The sequence below is a fragment of the Manacus vitellinus genome, unplaced genomic scaffold, assembly GCF_001715985.3.
Source record: "Manacus vitellinus isolate BGI_N305 unplaced genomic scaffold, ASM171598v3 scaffold_6_pilon, whole genome shotgun sequence".
Lineage (NCBI taxonomy): Eukaryota > Metazoa > Chordata > Aves > Passeriformes > Pipridae > Manacus > Manacus vitellinus.
Window position 1 is genome coordinate 7,861,232 of NW_021940750.1, and position 20,172 is coordinate 7,881,403.

The 20,172-nt window shown below is 44.3% G+C and overlaps 1 protein-coding gene across 1 annotated transcript in view; it reads right to left on the reverse strand.

Moving 5' to 3' along the window:
• The window catches only part of TTC9 (tetratricopeptide repeat domain 9), a 28,217-nt gene extending 18,642 nt beyond the window's left edge, over positions 1 to 9,575 (reverse strand). Inside the window, 4 exon segments of the mRNA XM_029964367.1 lie at positions 8,456 to 8,596; positions 8,599 to 8,616; positions 8,619 to 8,732; positions 9,431 to 9,575. Coding sequence (XP_029820227.1) covers positions 8,456 to 8,596; positions 8,599 to 8,616; positions 8,619 to 8,732; positions 9,431 to 9,575 — 418 coding nt within the window.
• Positions 9,576 to 20,172: the final 10,597 nt, after the last annotated feature.

A 20,172-nucleotide genomic window follows, 5' to 3' on the forward strand; every position in this document is an offset into this window, starting at 1 on the left:
TTAAGCTAAGCCTCACAGACACATCAGATGGGTAGCGAATTTCCACCACTGCCTGGTTAGGTTCTACCAAGAGGGCCCTGAACCCTCTTGCTTTATGGAATAAGGTGACTTACAGCAAGAATAAGGTTACTTATACTCAAGGTACCTCACTTGAGTTTCATCAGGTAGGAAATGAGCTCTTTAGATGTCCCTGATGTGGCCAGGCCAAAGTAACATCAGAGGTGTGGAAAATGACAGTTGTAATCAGGGCATCAAAGGAGCTTTGGAATCAAAATTTGAGGAACATAATTTGGTGGCTCTTTGCTGGCTGACCCAGCTGCTTCCTTCCAGCAGCTCCCAGGCAACTGGATGGATGGCTGGATCAAGAGAGTTTTGCTGTCTGCCACTCTGATATGAAAGGAGATGCTGTTGCCATCGATGCAGAACAATCTACATGACAGCCCCTTAAACTGGCAGCAAGTAAATGCAGTGGGCAGTGCTCCTGCTAAAGAAAGAAAAGGAATGCTGAGCAGTGGCTATAAAGGTATTTGCTTTAGTAGGACAGAGATTTGACCTGTCAAGCATGGATGTGTTGGAGAAGGAAAAGTGCTGTAGCCTTGCAAGCAACAATCAGTGTCCTGTGTCCTGAAATGCTTATGCAGCAATGTAAGGATGGTGTTCTCTGCCCCTAGGGACGTGTAAAGGGTTGCCTTTTTGATGGCACATGTGAGTGAACAGGACTGAGATGTCACGACAGTCAGGAGCTTGATACACAGGACTTGTCAGGCAATTATGGTTTTATTGGCCAACATCCACAACTCTTAGAGGTGCAAACAGCATGAGATTTTTTTTTTCCCCAAAACTCTTGTTGGGAGGTTGTTGCAGAACCATTCAGTAGTGGTGACTTACACTTGCTAAGGCTTTCCAGATAAGTATAGGCAAAGTTGTGATCATGGCTACACAAGACAAGCATGTGTTAAAATTCATGCCCCTGATTGAAAGAGTTGGTAATTTTATCAAGGTGAATGTCAAAGCATGTAAATATACAGAACAGAGTCTCATGCTTGCACACGTGCACACTGTCATAGAGAGGAGCTCCTCCTGGTTATACATAAACAGGTAACCAGCACCAACTGACTGCCTTCCTGCAAGTGTTACAGCACCCACAGAGGGATGAGAGGACCTCACTGACAGAGCAGAGATGGGGAGCATCTGGGAAGGGACAAAGCTTTGTGTGGGAGAGCATAATATCTGACAAAGCTGTGCTGCAACCAGGAGAGCGAGTAACAGAATTCAAAGGGTAGAGGCATGGACTGTGTAAGCAGCCCCAACTCCTGTGCCAAGAAATAAGGTGGGAGAATTGGGTACACAGGACAAAGACAAGGAGAAACAAATAGTGCTATCCAGCCTATGAGCCTCAGGGCAGTGGCATGTCAAGAATTTTGGAAAGTGGGGAAAATGGAGTGGATTTTGAAGTAAAGATCGTGACATTAGCTATTGAATATGCATAGTAACAAATGAGCTCTGGAATGTCAAGCTATGACAGCTAAAGATCATTGCTCCCAGCTGTCACTTTTGCCATAGATTATCAGAGAGAAAATATGACCGTACCTAATTCATTTCCATGAACTGTCTTAGTACTGTTTCTAGCAGTGTCCTAAAGTCTGAATGTCTATACTGAGACTGATTTTGCTGCTCCAGCCCATTGGAGATCCATCCATGGACTTTTAATGGATGCCATTTGCAGCTGCCTAGGCAAGTGTGTAAGAACGCTACTACGACCTACCAGCCTCACACAAGTGAGTCTACCTTCAGCAATTCCAGCAAAGCTTTCAGAAACTGCACTGACTCTACAGTCTTCGTGAAAGGGAACAGCATAGCAACACTCCATGCCACCACAAGAAGATTTACCTGCATTCATCCATCAATGTCCTAAGCTTACTGTTTCCCATTCAAGATGCAGTTCAGAACTGAACAAAAAGAGACAGATTTCTGAGCAGCCATTAGTAACAACTTTCTAGTTAATGATAGTTAATACAGACTCTTTTTCAAAGCATTTTAACCCTCTGTATTAGTCACTGGTATGGTCATCTGAGTAAGCTGAAACCAAAATTAATAAACAGTTGCCCTTCTGTATCAGTTTCTCACCCATGAAGTGAGAGAAGAAAGAAGAAAATAAATAGCCAGTATTTTGTCTCAAAAGTTTATTATGTATTTTCTCCCTTTCTTCATTTTGTTCCCTCAATTTCATAGTCCTTTGTATGTTATTTTCTGTGAGATGGCACAATGCCAAGGACAAACTAGCAATGTTTAGACCTCCCCTTTTATTTATTCTGTTTACTTTTACTGTTCCTTTCCTCACAGCAACTCCTTTATCATCCTAAAATCCTAATGTGAGAACTTCTGATGATTCTCCCTTCTTGGAGCATCAGTTGCAATGCTAGAAGACACTGATGAGGAACTTGGGATGTGCTGCTGAACTGATAGGCAGTTCTAGGAGAAAGGCTGGAGAAAGAGGTTTGGAGTTGGGTTAGAAATTTCTGGGCCCCAGCCCAAGTGAACAGCAAGAAGAGAAGGATGGTCCACCTGCTGAACCATGCAGAGGTGGCCCAGTTCTCAGAAAAGGTGGTAACCATGGAGCTCATGAGTGTATTTAGCAATAGACTGGGACCTAGGTTTGATTTTAACACCAGGTTTTATTGAACCAGCTGAAACATCTTCAGCACAGCACTGATGAAAACCTGCGGAGGTCTAGGACACTGTGACTCTGGATAACTTTTGCTGGAGGAAACTCTAGGACAGCATTTCAGAAGATGGAATAAAGCTGGAAGGATGTGCTACTACAGAACTTTGAGAAAACAGCAGTGTTCTTAAGGTGGAGAACAACAAGTACTCTTAGGTAAACAAATTAACCACTGCTCTTTTCTTGGAGAAGCTTTCTGATTTTTGATATTTCCTGCTTCATCTCCCATAGTAAACTGTAGCTAGACTTTGAGGGATCTCAGATTAGCAAGACTGCAGCTCCTCTGGACAGTCTGGCCAGGGGATCTATACCTTCTCAGTACTCTGTTTCAGGAAAATGGGGACAAGGTCAGCTGGGACAAGCTTCTCCTCATGCAAAGGGAATTAAATGTGGTAGAAGTGGCTGCAAAAAAACAAAGCCTCAAGTTTTGAAAAGGCTTAGGATGAATAGTTACATATACAGAGGAAAACACATCTACCTCAGTAAGAGAGATGCTGTCAGACATATATCACTTCAACCAAGTTTGGTGGCAGCTTGGTATCCTTTCTTTTCCTCCCTCCCACCCCCCTGGCATCTGGATGTATTTCCATCCCATCCTTTCACTGCACAAGAAACTCCCTGAACAGGGAGAATTTTGCTATCGTAAGTACAAGGGCAAAGGTAAATACTGAGTATTTATAAAGAGTAATTAATGACAACAGCTTGAAATCCCACACTTTTCTTAAATACATGTCAGAGTTTAGGCCAGTCACTAAAAAATGACACACAGTGATCTGTTTAATTCTCTGCTGCAGTTGCACCTACCTGGAGCAACAATTGCATCAGTCCTGTAAAACAAGATGTTTCCATGCATTCTGGGCTGGGCAGATATATCTAAACCAAGAGTGTCCGGAAACGCCCCCACACTAATCAGTGAAAATGCAGACCACACCCGGCTGCTCTGTTTGCTGCTGTCCCTCTTTCCCACTGCATGGCATCCTTACAGAGGGTGTTTGTTGTTGATGCAGCACATTAAAAACAATCCAAGACTGCTTTAACACCCACAGCACCATGTGTCCTGGTAGAGTCTGTACTTGCTAACGGCTATATGCTGGAATGGGCTTTTAGCAGAGACTCCTTGTGACGTGTCCTAGTGGGTGGTCAGTGGAAAGTTTTACCAGTTTTTCTCATGTTTAGTTACATTTTTACTTGGATTAAGTATTATAAGTATTTTTACTTGAATTTCTCAGTCGAACCACTCACCAAAGTCCATGCAACTGGTGACAATTGGAAGTAGTACCTACACCCCAGGTCGAGGGCGCTTGAAGGTTCCTATGCTGATGGAAGTGCCATGTTTTGTGTGACTGTCACTGTGACCTTCACATAGTCATATGACTGGTACCAGTGCATGTTTCTGCCAGTGTAGGAAGCCAAACCTCATTATCAAGGGTGAGGTGTATCTTAGAGGGCTACATTTTTAACACTGCAGGTATGTGTACCCTCTCGCCAAGACTCTTATAGTAAACTAAGGATACCTGAATGAGAATATAAACATGCTGCATTTGATTTACATTCACATAATTAGCAAAGCCTTACAGTACTCCCAGGAGGTCATAAATGCAGATGGATAAACTGAAGTTTCGGAAAGATTTGGTGAAGATAATACAAATGGTTAGCGCAGAGAGGAAGGATTAAAAACCAGATCCCCCTACGCCACTCATCATCCCCAGATCGCTCTCTGATTCTGTTTCTCCTGCCAGGATTAGCTCTAGCATTTCTGCATGCTTAGGAAAATCAACAAAGGTTTGCTTATCACACTGCAACATTCCCTCACCAGAAAAGCTTAAAACTATGCTTACCCTTAGCATTTTGCTGCTTTGGTATCACTGGGACTTGTTTCTCTCTGCAAAGCAGACACAGTCCTTTTGATCCTGTAAAATTTTAGGCAGCAATGGTGGAATAAAATAATCATTGTGTTGCATGGTTGCATTTGTAGTTGGCAAATGATCCCCATCTGCATGCAATACATAAAGCATTTAACTTCTTCTACATCAAAGATGCTGCAGGAGTAGAAAGGAGACCAAGACCTGAGGTGTATTTGGCCAGTTTGCTTTTCTGCAAGCATTCTTCGTAGACTCCTCTGTTTCTTAAAAGAACATAAACCACTAATTTGAGAAAACTCAGTTGAATGCACCATCAGGATGAGATTGTGGTCCCCATTCTTTATTTTTCAACAGGGCTGAGGGAGGCAAAAAGAGGTCAAGTGACTCCCTCAAGGTCAGAGACCATCAGTGAGTCATAAAGAAAGGACTGTTTGCCTTACAAGCCTGCATTCATTCCGCAAAGCTCTGTGCTGCTGGTAGGGTTTTTCTTTGCCTACCCTAGCAATTTCTGGGAGCCTTGACCATGCTGCTGCTCTTGCCTCTGGTGACATTCATCAGAATGACTTGTGGTAAAATGAAGGGCTATTGGCAGGCCTGTGTAAGAATGCAGCAGCACTGGATCTGGCAGATGTGGAGTCCCTTTAAGGTAAAACTCTTGGAGCTTAAATTGAAGTCTAGCTAGTAGCTTAGTGAAAGAAACATGAGCAGCTCTGCCAATAGCAAGCAGTGAAAATCCTAGGCTGATTTAAAATAATAATTTTAAAAAGTCACAGGAATTTAAAACCCAGCAGATCCTTTGAAATGGGCTAAATAGTTTAGGCTGTGGGGGTGCCACACAACTCCACAACAGGGGACCTTAGAAAACACACCACATACTGTGGGGCTCTGATTAAATATGAGAGCTGGCCATGCCACCACACCTTACAATAGAATTGCCTGTTGAAGGTGCTCTGCAGAAGAAGCGGAGCTAAACAAGTCTCTGTGCATGTTTGTGCCTACATTTACCTTCTGCAGGAAATAACAGGCACTGATAACAGTTTAGTATTTGCCCACATGTTCCTACGCATGTAATCGGTCAGATTAAAAAAAAACTAAACAAACAACTCCAGCCCTCATCCATAAGATCGCCCCAAATCCCCTCTGGGTCTATTTGTCACCTACGTGCATATTTACCAGTAGCTCACGCTCTCCTCTTACTGTTTTGCTGCATCTAAAGAAGTAAATGTGTGTGTGTGCATCTATAGTTGTGATGCAAAGCATCTCTGACAGGTGGATGTGTGGGGGCCACATGAAAAATGACAGTGCAAAAGCAAGGTGGACTTGTCAAATGCCAAGCCTAGAGAGTAAGCGGAGGTGCTAAAAGAACTTGGTAATAAGGACAGTGAGATGACAGCTGCTAATGCTACCGGGTATACTTCAGAGCTAAGTGAAAAACTGCCTTCTCTAGAGTTAATATGTACTGCTGTTATGCTTTCTGCACTATACAGGTTTATTTATTTTAGAATCAGCTCTAGACACCCAGCAGTGCTCAAAAGCAAAACTGCCCGCATCTCCTCTCCTCCCCAGGTCAAGTAACACTGACTTCAACTCTAACAGTATGTGTTGGTGCCCCTGCTAGAGCCCACTGTGTAAAGAAACTGGTGCCGTCTTCTGTATCATACTTGGAAAATAAAGTCCCACTGCTGCACCTCTTGAAGTTGTTATTAGAAAGGTATACTAATTATTGTTACATTTCTGGGGAAACTTCCACTCCCCTCTTCCCTTCACCTCAGACATGAATTCACAGATCTTACTGCTGGAATGGGAGCTCTGGAACCAGGCTAGGAGTAACTGCAATTCCAGTTTAACTGCACATTGCCCTCTCCAACATGCAGGGCATTTCTTTAAAGTTGCTTGCAGACAGCCCAGCAGACCCACGTGAAGCTATGCATTTCCAAGACAAACGTTGTTCTCTGCTCTGTGCATGCCATCTACTGAAAACATGTGACAACCGTCTGTGCAAAATGACAGCTTGACCTGCTGTGAGGTTATCCCAGGAAAGGCACTGCTTGTAACTCCAGGGTTAATTATACTCATCTCCTCCTGTGTTCATACTGGTTAAATTTAGGAAAAAATCTGTTCATATCTAGGTTAAAGATGGAACACGTTTCTCTCACCAGTTGCTACTGCTGACAAGATCAAACACAACCAACAAAGACAAAAATTCCTTGCAAAAACCTGAAGTGGTAAATAAGCGGGCTGGACAATGACCATTACACAGGACAACTCTGTCAGCAGAAGCTGACACGTTTCTAGCAAGTGGAACTTGTGTACTCGGCAGAAAGTGCCACAGAAGCAAATTCTATCCTTCCCTCCCGCTCCATTTACCTTCTACTTACCATGTCTCATTTGTATCTAGTAGAGATATTGCCTGTGAGCCCTTTTCAAGCCCAGGAACTCACCAAGCTATATTGTTCAAAGCATTATAGGTTCTTTGTATAACCCTGCCAATCTAAATGATCCTTGCCAAATACAATGGATTTTAATAAAACTCGTGAACAGAAATTTGTAGAGAGACAAAATTACAGCTGTGCAATTACGATATCGCCCTGAAATCTCACTTGCCTCTCCCTCTATGCGATTTCAATAGGCTTTTGAAGGAAGAGTATTTGGAAACATGATGAAAGGGAGTTAAATTGTGCTCCCCATTACATCCCAAAAGGCATGTGGAATATAAGAGACTGGCATGCATTAAGACAAGAGAGAATGCTGGCTTGGTGTTTCAAATTGTTCGCTTCATTCTGCATCTTTTTAGCGCTAGAGAACAGGAAACAAAGCTAACCAACTCTGTCTAGGAAGCCAAAAACTGATGTCCTGATTTTTCCATTTTTTAGGCCCAAGGATATAAAGGGTAATGAGGGACTCTTCATCCTTCTGGAAAACAGCAGAGCTTTATTAATGTTGTTATTTTGTGCACCTTGTCCAGACTATGAATGCTCTTTTCCCTGTGCATACCTAGGCACAAGTTTTTGTTTCAGAGATGCTTTCAGGCTTGGAAAGAAAAAAAACATATGGTGCTGCAGACCAAAAATAACCTCTGATCCTGCAGGTCTTGTTTGAAGTCAACAGGCGTTCTGTTTCTGTAAGGACTTCAGAATCAGACTACAAAGTGGTTAAACCCCCCATCCGTCCCCTCCATCTTCTGCAGCACTTCTAAACAGATGGCAGGGAGCAAAGGGAGGGGATGATCAAACGTCTACTGACCACAGTGGTGACTGGCAGCTAGCGAAAAGCCAGGGCTGTATTTGCTTTCAGCTTTAAGTGCTAAGAGGCCAAAAAATTCTTTTTATATCTAGTAGAACTATTTGGAGCTACTGCAGTAGAGCCCAAACCCTTCCCTTTCCTTACATCAAATGTGGTAGAAGGAGTCTGTCTCTCTATAATACCGTTAATTACAGGCACCAGAACGGAGCTGTGGTTGAAGGGACTGAAGGACATCTCGGGCTGAGGGCACATAGCAGCATGCAATCTTGGCCACTTCAGGAGCCACGATTTCTGACAGCCGGAGCGCCCCACGCACGCACCGCCACCGGGGGAGGAAGGCAAGGGATTCATCGCCGGCGGATGGAGCCGCCCGGGGGAAGAGCTGGGGGCCGCGAGCGAGCCCGAAGAGCAGGAGCGGCGCGGCCGTGCGCCCCCTCCCCAGCGCTGCCCGAGGCTCCCGGCCGTGCGCCGGCAGCACCGCTGTGCCCGGCGTGAGCGCGAACGCGAAAATGGAAGCCAGCGGGAGGGAAGGAGGTGCAGCGAGCGGAGCAGCGCAGTAGCGCTGCTTTGCGGAGAGGAAGGGAGATGTGCGCGGCGCAGGTGGGGACCCCCGCGCGGCCCCCCTGACCTGCCAGGCTGTTGTAGCAGTCGATCTCGATGGCCTCCACCGCCTGCCGCTGCTCCTCGCTCAGCCCCGCCGCGGCGGCGGCGGCGGGAGGGCGCTGCCGGCCGGCCTGGCTCAGCAGCAGCAGCAGCGCCTTCAGCTCAGCAGGGCGCGGTGGTACTTGCGATGGCCTCCCGGAATTTCTTGTCCTTGTAGCACTGCGCCCCTTCGGTCTTGAAATCCAGCGCCCGCCCGATGAGCTCGCCCGGCTCCGCGCTGCCCGCCGCCCGCCGCGCCGCGGCTGGGCACCCCGGCCCGGAAGAACCAGCGCGCGGGCCGGCCGTCCCGCCGACCGGGCTCGCCTCTCCATGGGCCGCGGCCCCCGTCGCTCCCGCGCCGCCCTACGCGGGCGATGCCTCGCCGCCGCCGCGCGGCGAGGTTACCGCCCGCTCCGGCTCCGCATCGCCCCCCTCGGCGGCCGCGCTCTCCCTGCCCCGCCGCCGCGGGGCGCCGCTCCGGCGCCCCGCCACCCGCCGCTCGCCGCGGACCGTCGCCCCCCGTACCCCTGCGACCCCGCCCTGGCAGCGCGGTCGCCGGGGGCGAGCCCGGGGCGTGGGGATGCGCCGGCTCCGCTCCCCGCTCTCCACGCTGGCCCGGCAAGGGGCGTACGGCCCGGCCCCGCAGCTCCCCGAACTGGCCGATTCCACAGACCCCCCGCCCAGCCTCCTGCTCTCCCTGAGCCTTGGCTCCCCCCAGACCCCACAGCCGAGTCCCCTCTGCACCCTGTGCCTTGCCTCCCTGTAACTGAGGGTCTCGCCTCCCTGTCTGCGGGATGGGATCCCACCTCTTCCTTCTTTCTCACCCCCAGTTCCTCATCTCTCTTGCCTCTCCCAGATCCCACTGGTGGCCATCCACCACTGACATCTGCTCATGGTCCCTCAAGGTGTTTTGGTGTGTGAACTCCATGTCACCAGGCAAACAAGTGCCAGGCAGTGAAACCTCCTGTGTCCTCCGCATCAGTGCAGCAAAAGCCAAGTCCCAGTAACTGCCCCGGCACCAGCCACTCAGGGACTTTGATTTTCCTGAAGCGGATTTTCCCATGTGTTGCTGAAAACAGGTCAATGCTCACGGAGGCCTGGAACATCTCCTAGTTTGGGGGGTACCAGTGGGGAGTGGCTCTCCTCCTGTAGACAAACAGCAGAACTGTGCTCAGCACCAGGCATTGCTTTGTTAGGCCAAACACCATGTCTTCATTGAATATTAGAGCAGTTTGATGTAATTGGATGCCAAGATATTTTGTAGGTCATATCTCGTGCTTAAAAATTAAAGGCTGGATGAAAACACAGTGAGATTTTTTTTTCTCAGTAACATAGGGGGAGGCACCTTTTCATTACCCATGCAACTCTTACATGGTAAAGAGCTGTGGTGCAATGTGTTCATGCTTCTCTCTGCAACTAGGATGACATTTTAAAATGGAGACTTGAGTTTCTCTTTGATTATGTCCAGCCTACTGTGATGGCACATGGTGTTGCAGTGCTGGGCAAACTGGAATAGCTGTGTAGCACAGCTCCATGTAAAGGTACTACTGCAGGTCTGGGACTGATGACTGGATAATTCATTTTTAGAAAGGCGAATAAATTGCTTACCCATTATTACCTATTATTATTATTACCAATGCTTTATGCATTGGTCCCTGCTGCTAGGTTTTTGGACCTTATTGAGGTTGTGGTCACAGTATGGGACAGACATACATCTACTCACTTAAATCCAAAAATCAGGGCCTCGAGGAGAAGCAAATGGCATCATACTTAGTGTGATAGATGTACAATGTTGTAAATACTTGCATGAGAGAAATTTGAGTTAGAATATTCAGCAATGATAACATGATTTCAAGTGCTTTCATTTCCAGGTGCCTTACTAGACATCCTCAAGAAATCTTACTTATGAAAATGGATGCTCAGTATTTTCACGTACCTCAAGCCAAGAATGAGATAAATTACTTACAAATCTTGCTCAAAGTGCATCTGATCTAAAATCAGGAAATCCTGGGGGAACGGATATGGCAGTGGTGGATATTAGTCACAGTAGCTAGAGTGGAATTTGTGTGTGGAACCTAAATATTAAGGAAGGAAAATTCCTGTTGGGACATTTTTTAGTCTGTCTGCTAGTCATATTGCACGAGGTAAGTCTAAGTAATTTCAGAGGTTTCATTGTACCATTATTGATTGCTGCTCGGGAGAATTCACAAGGACAATGTACATCTCTTGCGCTGGAACGCTGACTTTGCCAGAGGAAAGGGTATTGCCACAGAGGATTAATTACTCAGATCTGAGCAGCTGCAGAAGCTATCGAAGAAGGGACTGTTTTCTTGGAGGGCAGTGTAGCAAAGTGACATTGGGAGTTAATGTTGCTTCCCTCTTTCAGTGTTTGTCTGAGCCCATAGATATACATGGTATAGGGGGCACTGAGACATAAGTGACGTTTCCTACTCTTCCCCCTCCTCTGCTTAAGGAATTTTTGAGATGTCTTCTTCCAGTTACTTCCGTCAACGGCAGAAGTCTGAAACAAGCTGTGAAAACTGGATGTTTTCTTACAGAAGAGTCTGTCAGTGGCCACTGCCAATATGGGTGTAGATGTGGTCAGAAATGGTCACAAAATATTGACAAAACTGGGTGCTCCTCACATTATGAACTATACTGATTATACCAAACTGTGACTTAGTCCCGAATGTTGCCTAAGCACCCAAATGAGTTTTCCATCTTGTAGTTCTTCAAGAAATGTCCAAGCTCTCTTCCTGATATTACTGATGCATGTGAAGAGAAATGCCACAACTATGTAAATCGAAAACAGACCATAACAGAAATGTATGAATGATTGCTGTTTGTTGGCCAACTTGGACTTTTTGTTGATAGCAAACAGTATCCCTCACCTGAGAGCTGGATCTCTCAGCCAGAGAACTTGAAGATTCCATAAGATGTGTAGGATGACTGGTAAAGATCAATTTAGCCCATCAGTTCCTTCTTTCAGGAGCTGAGTTAAGTAGTGTGTTGGCTATGCTAAAATATTTAGGAAACATCACACCAGTCATATGGTCACCCCATTGACTCTTCATGTAAGGGACCTGTTTTATTTGTTTCTCTTTCAGAGGGAACATAGTACTTAGGGAAAAACATTAGAAGCTATCACCTTTCTGAGTCAGACAAGATTTGTACTTGAGAGATACCTCACATTTCATTTAACATATGACGTGATATTCAGGTCTAGATTTCAGCTGCCTGGGGCCCACTAGACTCACCATACAAGCTTGCCACTGGTCAACACCTCTAGTGATATCCAGCTTGAAAACAAGACAGGAACCTGAAAGCATCAGAAAAAATAAGTTTATATATCATATCGATACACTGAACTGTGAAATAAGGCATACGTACATTCAGAGAAAATTAGGCCAGTTTGCAGCCATTATCTGTATGCCATGAGATGAGGTCATGGTATTAGTCAGTATTAGCTGTTGTGCCTGACTTCTGTCCAACGGTGAGGGGGGTTTGTCCATAGAAGCAGAATGTGCTTATCTGTCTCATACTGTAATAGGTGGGGTGTGCCTGTCTGTCTGGATGTCCCCAGGTGCTGTGAGTGTCTAAAACTGCCTGGATGTTCCTGTCTTTCCTCCTCCACACTGAGATTTCCTTAGCATGTTCTGAAAGCATACACTTGCATTGCTCAATTATTATTAATAGTAGTATTATGCAGTGGTTACATGCTTCATAGGGATATTTTAGGATCTGTGACTCATTAAACCATAACTTCCTGTTCACAGGTTACCTGAAGAAAATTGTCTTTGTGGAGTCATGTTCGTGGTTGGGAGATATGTTCTTAGGTGAAATGGTAAATATTGAGAAAAATACTGGATCTCACATAGCTGTGAGCTCTTCCAGCCTTCCTGTAGCTGCAATTGTTTCTGCCTGCCCATAGGACGATTAATTTACAGACATATGGGGCAGATTCCCTGCATTTCAGGATACTGCTATAAGGACACTAAAAAGGCTTCTGAGACAGCTGAGGAGGCTTGGCACTTGGTGCCCAGCCAAGTGTGGAGGCTTGGTGGCACCACAAGGTGGAGGCTTGCCCCACCACTTGGGCTCTGGTGGGGCATTGGAGGGCTGGAGAAACTTTCCTATGAAGATTGGGTGAGAGATTGGGATTGTTCAGTCTGGAGAAAAGAAGGCTCTGGAACAAGTTGCCCAGAAAAGCTTCTACAGAACACATCCCTGGAAGTATTCAAGGCCAGGATGTGTGGGGCTTTGAGCAACCTGGTCTAGTGGAAGGTGTCCCTGTGCATGGCAAGGGGGTTGGAACTGGATGATCTTTAAGGTCCCTTCGAAGCCTAACCATTCTATGATTCTTCTAGATGAATGTGAATTCACTGTAGCATTTATGCTGTGAGGTGAGCTTTTTATAAACTGGAACTTTAAGGGCCACTATGAGGATGCAAGTCTATATACATTCAAAACCAGATATCCATTTGGAAAGCAGTACAGCATGTAAGGCCTCAGTCCAGTTCTTGTTCATTCATTCGTGTTGATGGGACTGTTGGCCATGTGAGAGTTGTTTCATCAAGTCGTTCATGCCAAAGCACAAGCCTCATCCATTTCTGATTGTGATGAAAATGGTGGAAAGGAGATCCCTCATTGATTCCATTCAGCTGCAAAATTCCCAGGCAGCAGCGAGCTTCCAGCATACACAGCTGCTGCTGCTACAGTCTGTCACCAGCTTAGTCAATCATCCATTATTTATTTCCAAATTGTATGTAAAGCTCTGCACCATAACCTTTCATCCATATACAGGGAAAAGAAGAGAAAGAGCTTCTGAAAGGCCCAGGAACACAAAACCAGAGAAGCCTCTGAAATCCATTGCTTAGGAGATCATCTTATGCAGTTATGCCCAAGGAAGAGAGGAAAGGGAAATAAAATCACATGCAATAGAAGGTGCCACCTTGGTATAAATTCCTTTGATCTCTCCATATCACTTGTTGCAGTCAACAATTTCTTTTTATCACACAAGATCCTTAGTTTATAAGTGTTCATCAAATGCAACAAACCACTTAAAGGGTATTGTGCCTGTGTTTTTTTCCACGCTCTGCATTCTTTGATTGGTCAGTTGATCCTGCTGGGCTGTTTGATGCCTGCTGATTGCCTAGCTCAGAATGGTTAATTAGGACTACAATGAGTCTCCAAGGAATTGTATACAATCAAGGAAAAATGGTCAACAGAAATGTTTGCAGGCAAATGAGAGTCTCTGTGACAAGCCATTCCTTGGGCATATATATAAGCAGCACCTTTGTCACAGAAATGTTTGCTGACAGTACTAAGAGGTGGATGGTTTAACAGACGAGCTGTTCAGAATTAAAACAACTGTTTCAAATTATGTTTTCAGCATTCTGAATTCTTTATTTTTCATAAAGGCAATAACAAATTGCTAACTAAGAGGCTTAGCCATGGACCCAGAACAAGTCAAATCAAAAGCATTTAACATCACTCCTAGTGTTTCTTTTTGCACTTTAATTAAAAATGAGTACTTTGACTTACAGGACAATCACACTGGAAGGGAATGCTGCCAACAAAGTTTGAGAAACACTTTTAATCTCTTAAAATCAGTTGTTGACAGCCTATCTACAAGCTGCAGCTAGAATCTCTCAAGTGAACCCCAGTGCTCTGGGTGACTCTTGAACTTTACTCAGGCTGGACTAAAGAACAGCAAGGTTGATTCTTCTGTTGTGTGTGAAGAGAGTAGATTTGGAAGAAAACACACCCACATCTCACTTATCCGATATTTAGAACTGCAAAGTAGGCACTCTTCTATCTTTTAGCCCTTATTTTTCCTGTATCTTACCTTCCAGAATCCAAGGCTATCCTAAATCTGAAGACACATCTACACCAGACAAACAAGCCTGGTGTGAGGCTTTTGAGTTAGCAGTGACCTAGATCTGACTTGAAAACAATGCTTTTACTGAGACCCTAAGGAAGCAGACCCTCTCTCCACTATCACAGTTACTACTGCCCCAGGGAGACCTGCAGAACTGCCTAATGCTATGTCACAGCAGCATGGGCTCGAGTTACTGTGCATCAGCTGTTCCACTGTGACTGGCAGGGTGCCTGTTCTGATCCTCCATGAAGGTGAAGACACTCATTCTCATAATGCTGGGAGACTGCATATTGTGCAGCATTAGTGGGGAATAAGAGGCTGCATAGAAGCACTTACTGCGGGTCTGCTTGTGCCTGGCATCTTGTTACTGTCCAGGTGAGTGTCAAGTAGTTCAAGGTTAGTAAAGATCACTTAACTCCAAGAGTGACCAGGTGACACTTTGCATTCAGATCTGTACAGGAGTGTGGAGTAAATCACTTGGATTTGAGTCTAATGAGACATTATGTGAGCATAACTGGAAATTGAATTACTGAACAACATAAAAAGAATCCTAAAATGCACTGATTCCCCATGAACCTTGAATTGTTGGCAGTCAGAACAGAAATGCCATCCAATCACCACCAGCAGTAAAGCCTGCTCAGTTTGTGTGTCCACGTTAGAACTGTTGCCTAGTCTTTACACCATGCTTACACCTTCATGATCAAGCAATGATTGCAACTGCACTCCAGGATGAGTGCATATTTATCATTACTTGTCCATTACCTACATAGCTAACATCAGCACCCTTGGATTGAACTTACACATATGGTTGTTACTCTCATTCAGCTGAATTCTTCCGTGGTAACATATAGACACATCAAATATGCATCCAACTACCTCTAAACTTGAGAAAGCATTTCTCTTAGTTTTGTGTCTTAGTCTCTGTTTATGAGATTAAAAATGACACATGGGAGCAAATGGGGATGCTTGTGCTTCTAATTGCTTGCTTTGTGCAACTGCCAGATAGTGTGAGGTGCAGCTATTCCCAACCCCTCTTACAGCCGAACTGCAAGAGGAAAACTGTGAGCACTCATTTTACAGAGCAAGCAGACCTGCTAGAGAAGTGGCTGCCCTTTTAATACCTGTTCTGGCAATGTGTGAAGGAGTTAAGATCTCACAACAAACAAAGTTGTCTGGAAATGTTGGCAATGTCCTTGACAACTGTGGCTTACGTTAATTGTCTTACACTTTGCATCCATTTTCATTGTCTTGTGTAACGGCATCTTTGCTATGCCAACAAATTTTGTCATGCCTGAGGGGTACCAAACCCTGGCCTCTGGGAAGGGTCTTACTGTGCTAGACATACCTGACTGGGCTGATGTCAAAGGGAAAGTTTGTACCGTTTCCCTGTCTGGTCTCAAAAGCCCCTGCAAGTTGTTGATGGTGATCAGAGGAGTGGCTTCTGGGGAAAAACAGGCTATTTCAGGAAGTGTGGCTGATGAAACAGTAAATGGTACTCCCCTAAGAGAGCACTTAGCCACCGTGTTGGCAGACTGGCAGGCCCTGCAGCTCAGTTAGTTATGCTATCTTTGGAAGAGAGGTGAGCTGAAGGTGTTTTATGCTCCTGACCTTTCATACGCTTGTGCTGTTATTGAGTTTGAAGCGTAAACTGCAGGGCCTGGGTCAAATTTCAGTGTAAATGCATTTGCACTTGCTTTTCCAGTCAGATGTAGTTATTCTGCTTGCTTTTCTCTTTCCTAACACGCTGAGGGTGCTGCAGTGCACAGCTAAGCAGACGGCTCACTTCATCCTAGTGACAGATCCATTTCTGAGCATGGGGATTCTTGTATATAAAGTGCTCAAGTGAAACCACTTGAGTGAAAGCTGCAGTGGAAAGTGGACATCTTTAAGCTCATTTACTACATGTATGGGTGATCTGCTCACAGAAAAGCAGAAAAAGGAAGAAAAGCTCTGAAAGAGGCACACTTATTGGTGCAACCCCAATATTTATCATCGTGCAACATGTGAGGTTTTCCTGAGAACATGCATTCCCAGATTTGCTACAAAGAAACTTGTGAGGTCTGATGGGCACAAAGCCCCAGGCAGCATGGTTGCAGACTTACCAGCTGTGAGAGATCTCAGTAGCATCAGCCCTGCAGTTCACATGTAAGGTTCTCAGCTTTCTTCTTCTGCTGCAAAAATGGTTCTGTTCCTCATCTGGACAGCTTTCTAGGCCAGACCTCATCTCCTAGGACACTGCAGTGGTGGAAGGTGGCCAGTATGGTGTGGTATCCGTATAACTCTATGTATTCTGGAAGCTTAAATGAACTCTAAGTGAAGAAACATCATTGCTTCATCCTGCAAAGAGCACAGAAATTCTAATGGACTTTGATCTATGAAAGCCTTTTAAGCCCATTTAGTGGGTCCATGTGATATTGTAAATGTAAGGTCCCAGTGTGGACATGTAGAGATGAGCACTATCACTATTTAATTGAAGCTCACTGAGGATTTCACTGCAGAAAATTTATTTAGTGGTTCCTGCAACACACTGTTGTTGCATTGGCACGCTCTTTGCAAAAAGTATTTCTTTCCCCATAAGCTGCCGTGCACAAAAATTGCCCTGAGGAGAGCCAGATGAGCAGTCCTTATGGACCTACTTGTCTGTGCACAGCTGTCACAATAATCTCTTCGCCCTGAGCATGAGTGTCCTGGCAGCTCAGGAAAGGAAGGCTTCCTGGCGTTGAAGAGACCGAACAGAAAGAAAATGGACTATTTTCCTCCAAAATTGAAATATCTGTATGAATATAGATTTATTAAATTGCTCATTGACCATGCCTCTGTTTGCTTCTCTGCTTGCATGTCCTGTCAACTACTCACTAACTTTGGTATCCAGACTTCATTTAATTCTTAGCCAATTTGGTTTTCAATTAAGCACGGTTTGCTCATGAGGGTCTGCCTACATAAATCTCTCATTGGGCTGTTTCCTTCCTTCATGGAGTTGTACAATTATTTGACTGTTTTCATCACAGTGCTAGGCTTAGAAATACCAGTGCTAAAAAATGCAGAGCAGTTAGAAGAATAAGCTATGCTTGACCTTATTAGCAAGATCACTCATTCTGTACTTGGAGGCTTTGGGGATGGTGGGAATTGAGCCACTCTGCTTGGAGAAATGGGGTATGTTGCAATTGTCCTCATGTTGTTTGCTTGCTAACCCACTTAGTATTTGGTTTAGTTTATTGATTATTCTTTTTTTCATTGTCTTTAAGGGTTCTTCCTACAGAACTCATACATATATCTTATGTTAATAAATATGAAGGGCTCCTCAAAGTCATACGGTTTACTCAAATTACTCTCAGATAATGCCCTCTGTAGAAAGGTACCCATGAGAACAGGGGATACTGCCACAAACCCATCAGCTGATAACACAAAATGGGGGAACGCATGGTCATGAGCAGCACAGGGGTCTCAAAGCTTTTGATTTCAGGGACTGACCCCTGTGGCATGCCAGGGCATTAACCTTTGGGAATGTGATCCAGGATAGGTGGTCCAACTTCTTAACAACATCTTCGATCATCTCAGCCTAATTACCTTCCCACCTCTCTCCCCTGAGTCTCTCCCACGTTTCCCAATGACCCAGCCCCCCTGCCGTGTCCTGCAGCACCTCCTGGTGGGATGAGGCTTCTCAGCTACACCTCTTCTAGGGAGTTGGTGATTAGAACCAGTACCAGTGTATTTTTCAAGCCATCTTTTAAATGTATGATGTGTTTTTAGCATTTTCCTATTGGATGAGGGAATGAAGAGAAGACAGGCATGGACACAATACTTAGAAATTAGCTTTTAATTATTTACCATATGCCTTAAGAGTGCTTTAAAATTAATATAGATGCTGAAATGAGATATTTGAGCTGCATTAAGGAATATAAAAATTTATAAAATCACCTAGTGTCATGTTCATGTTACAAATCAGATCATTGTATAACAACACAGTCATCTATAGATTGAAAGGAAAGAGGTCACTTTTATATAATAGCAAATATTTTATATAAAGGTTTATATATGTGGACTGGATAAGTAGGAACACCTCTGCAGTTTCATTGATAATTTTTTTTTCTTCTGTTTTAGAGGTGATTTTCTGACATACACTTGCACTCATAAATCCAGTCTTTATATGCTCAACTGACTGAGGCCTCAGGGTTACAGAAATGAGAAACAGCTTCTAAAAAGGACTGGATTCTGGAGTCATTGAGACAAGCTGTTGCATTGAAAATGGGTATGGGAGATGAGTTACAGTCTGGAAAACAAATGCCATATATAGTCACTTCCACTCCATCAGCACTGAAAGGCAGTCAGGCTTTGGAAACTTGGTATTCACAAATGGGAATGTCAATGTATTCTAACTTCCATTACCTGAGATTATTGTGGTGAGAGTCAAGAATTTGCAACATTTAATATATTCTTTATTTTGTAAAATGTACCGATAAATTTGATTAAAAGGACTATAAAACGAATAAACATGCATTTTAACAAATGAGATTCATACAGAAAAGAAATACAGGATAAATACAGCTTTTCATGTCCACTTATGTAAATATTCGACAGAGGAGACATTTGATCTGCCATAAAAGCAGTATAGATGAGAAAGTAGAAAACCCATGAGCAATACAAAAATTCAGGCTACTTCTTCTGTATCCTTGATACTCACCTGAGAATCAGTTTGAAGCGATCAATTATTCTGCCCAGAATAGAGTCCAAAGTTTCATCTCAAAGGCTAGTAAGTCATTAGCCACATAATGTTCCTCTCTGCTCAGCCTTCCCTTTTAGGAAGGAACAACAGTGAGTTGAATAGATAGATAATATAGATGGGAAATATACTCCAGTCATCCTGGAGCTAAAGTCTGAAGGATACTGATTTTACCGCAGGCCTGATAGAGAATTTACAAAGACAAGGAAACTAATATAACTTACCCTTCCTTAAATCCAAATCTTGTTATAACTTGGAATAAAAAAAAAAAAATTAACATGATTGAGAGATTTGGTAAAGTGTCATACACTAAACAAGGATTATTTTGGGGCTGTATGGCTGTGTCAGACTGTACAGCTCGGTAAGGCTCATGATGTCCTTTTTCAGTACAGAGCCCAAGCTGATCACGTGAGGACATTTCCTGCTGGGCAGAAATACATATTTTACAGATTCAGTGCTCTATATGTGAATGAAACACTTTGCTGCTGATTTGTGCCATACTGGGGAAGCCTGTCCTGGAGAAACAGCCCTGTTGCCCCGCCTTACCATTTTTTTCCCTCGAACAACAGTCTACACTTCATGGTACAGAATCAAGCTATGAAGGTCATGTGGTGGATGCTGATGGTAAATGTCAATAATTTTTGACAGATTTGTAGCACATCTAGCTTGTCTGTATTCATCTCCTGATGCTCCTATTATCATTATTTATCACTGCATCATCATGCTTCTGACTCCCAGTGGAGCCCCACTCTGCTAAGTACTATAGAAACACATGCCTGACGCTGCTGGTTTGGCTACACTCCAGTGGATCAGATATGTTCATGTATCTCCTGCCTAGATATTCTAATTTTTTCCTGTTCAACAAAAGGGATATTTAAAACACTGGGGAGATGAGAGTAGGGGGAATGATCAAATAAAATAATTTGCTTGCTAATCTGTAAGCATCCTGGCTCCACTCTCCATTGCACTGATAGAAAAACATGACTAGTTCTTTGTTGGATATGCAACTATCCCAGCATGTTCTGTAAGTTGCCACATACCTACTGACTTCACTATGATCTGCAAAGCAGAAGGGTGCTGTGATGCTTTCCATTATACAGAT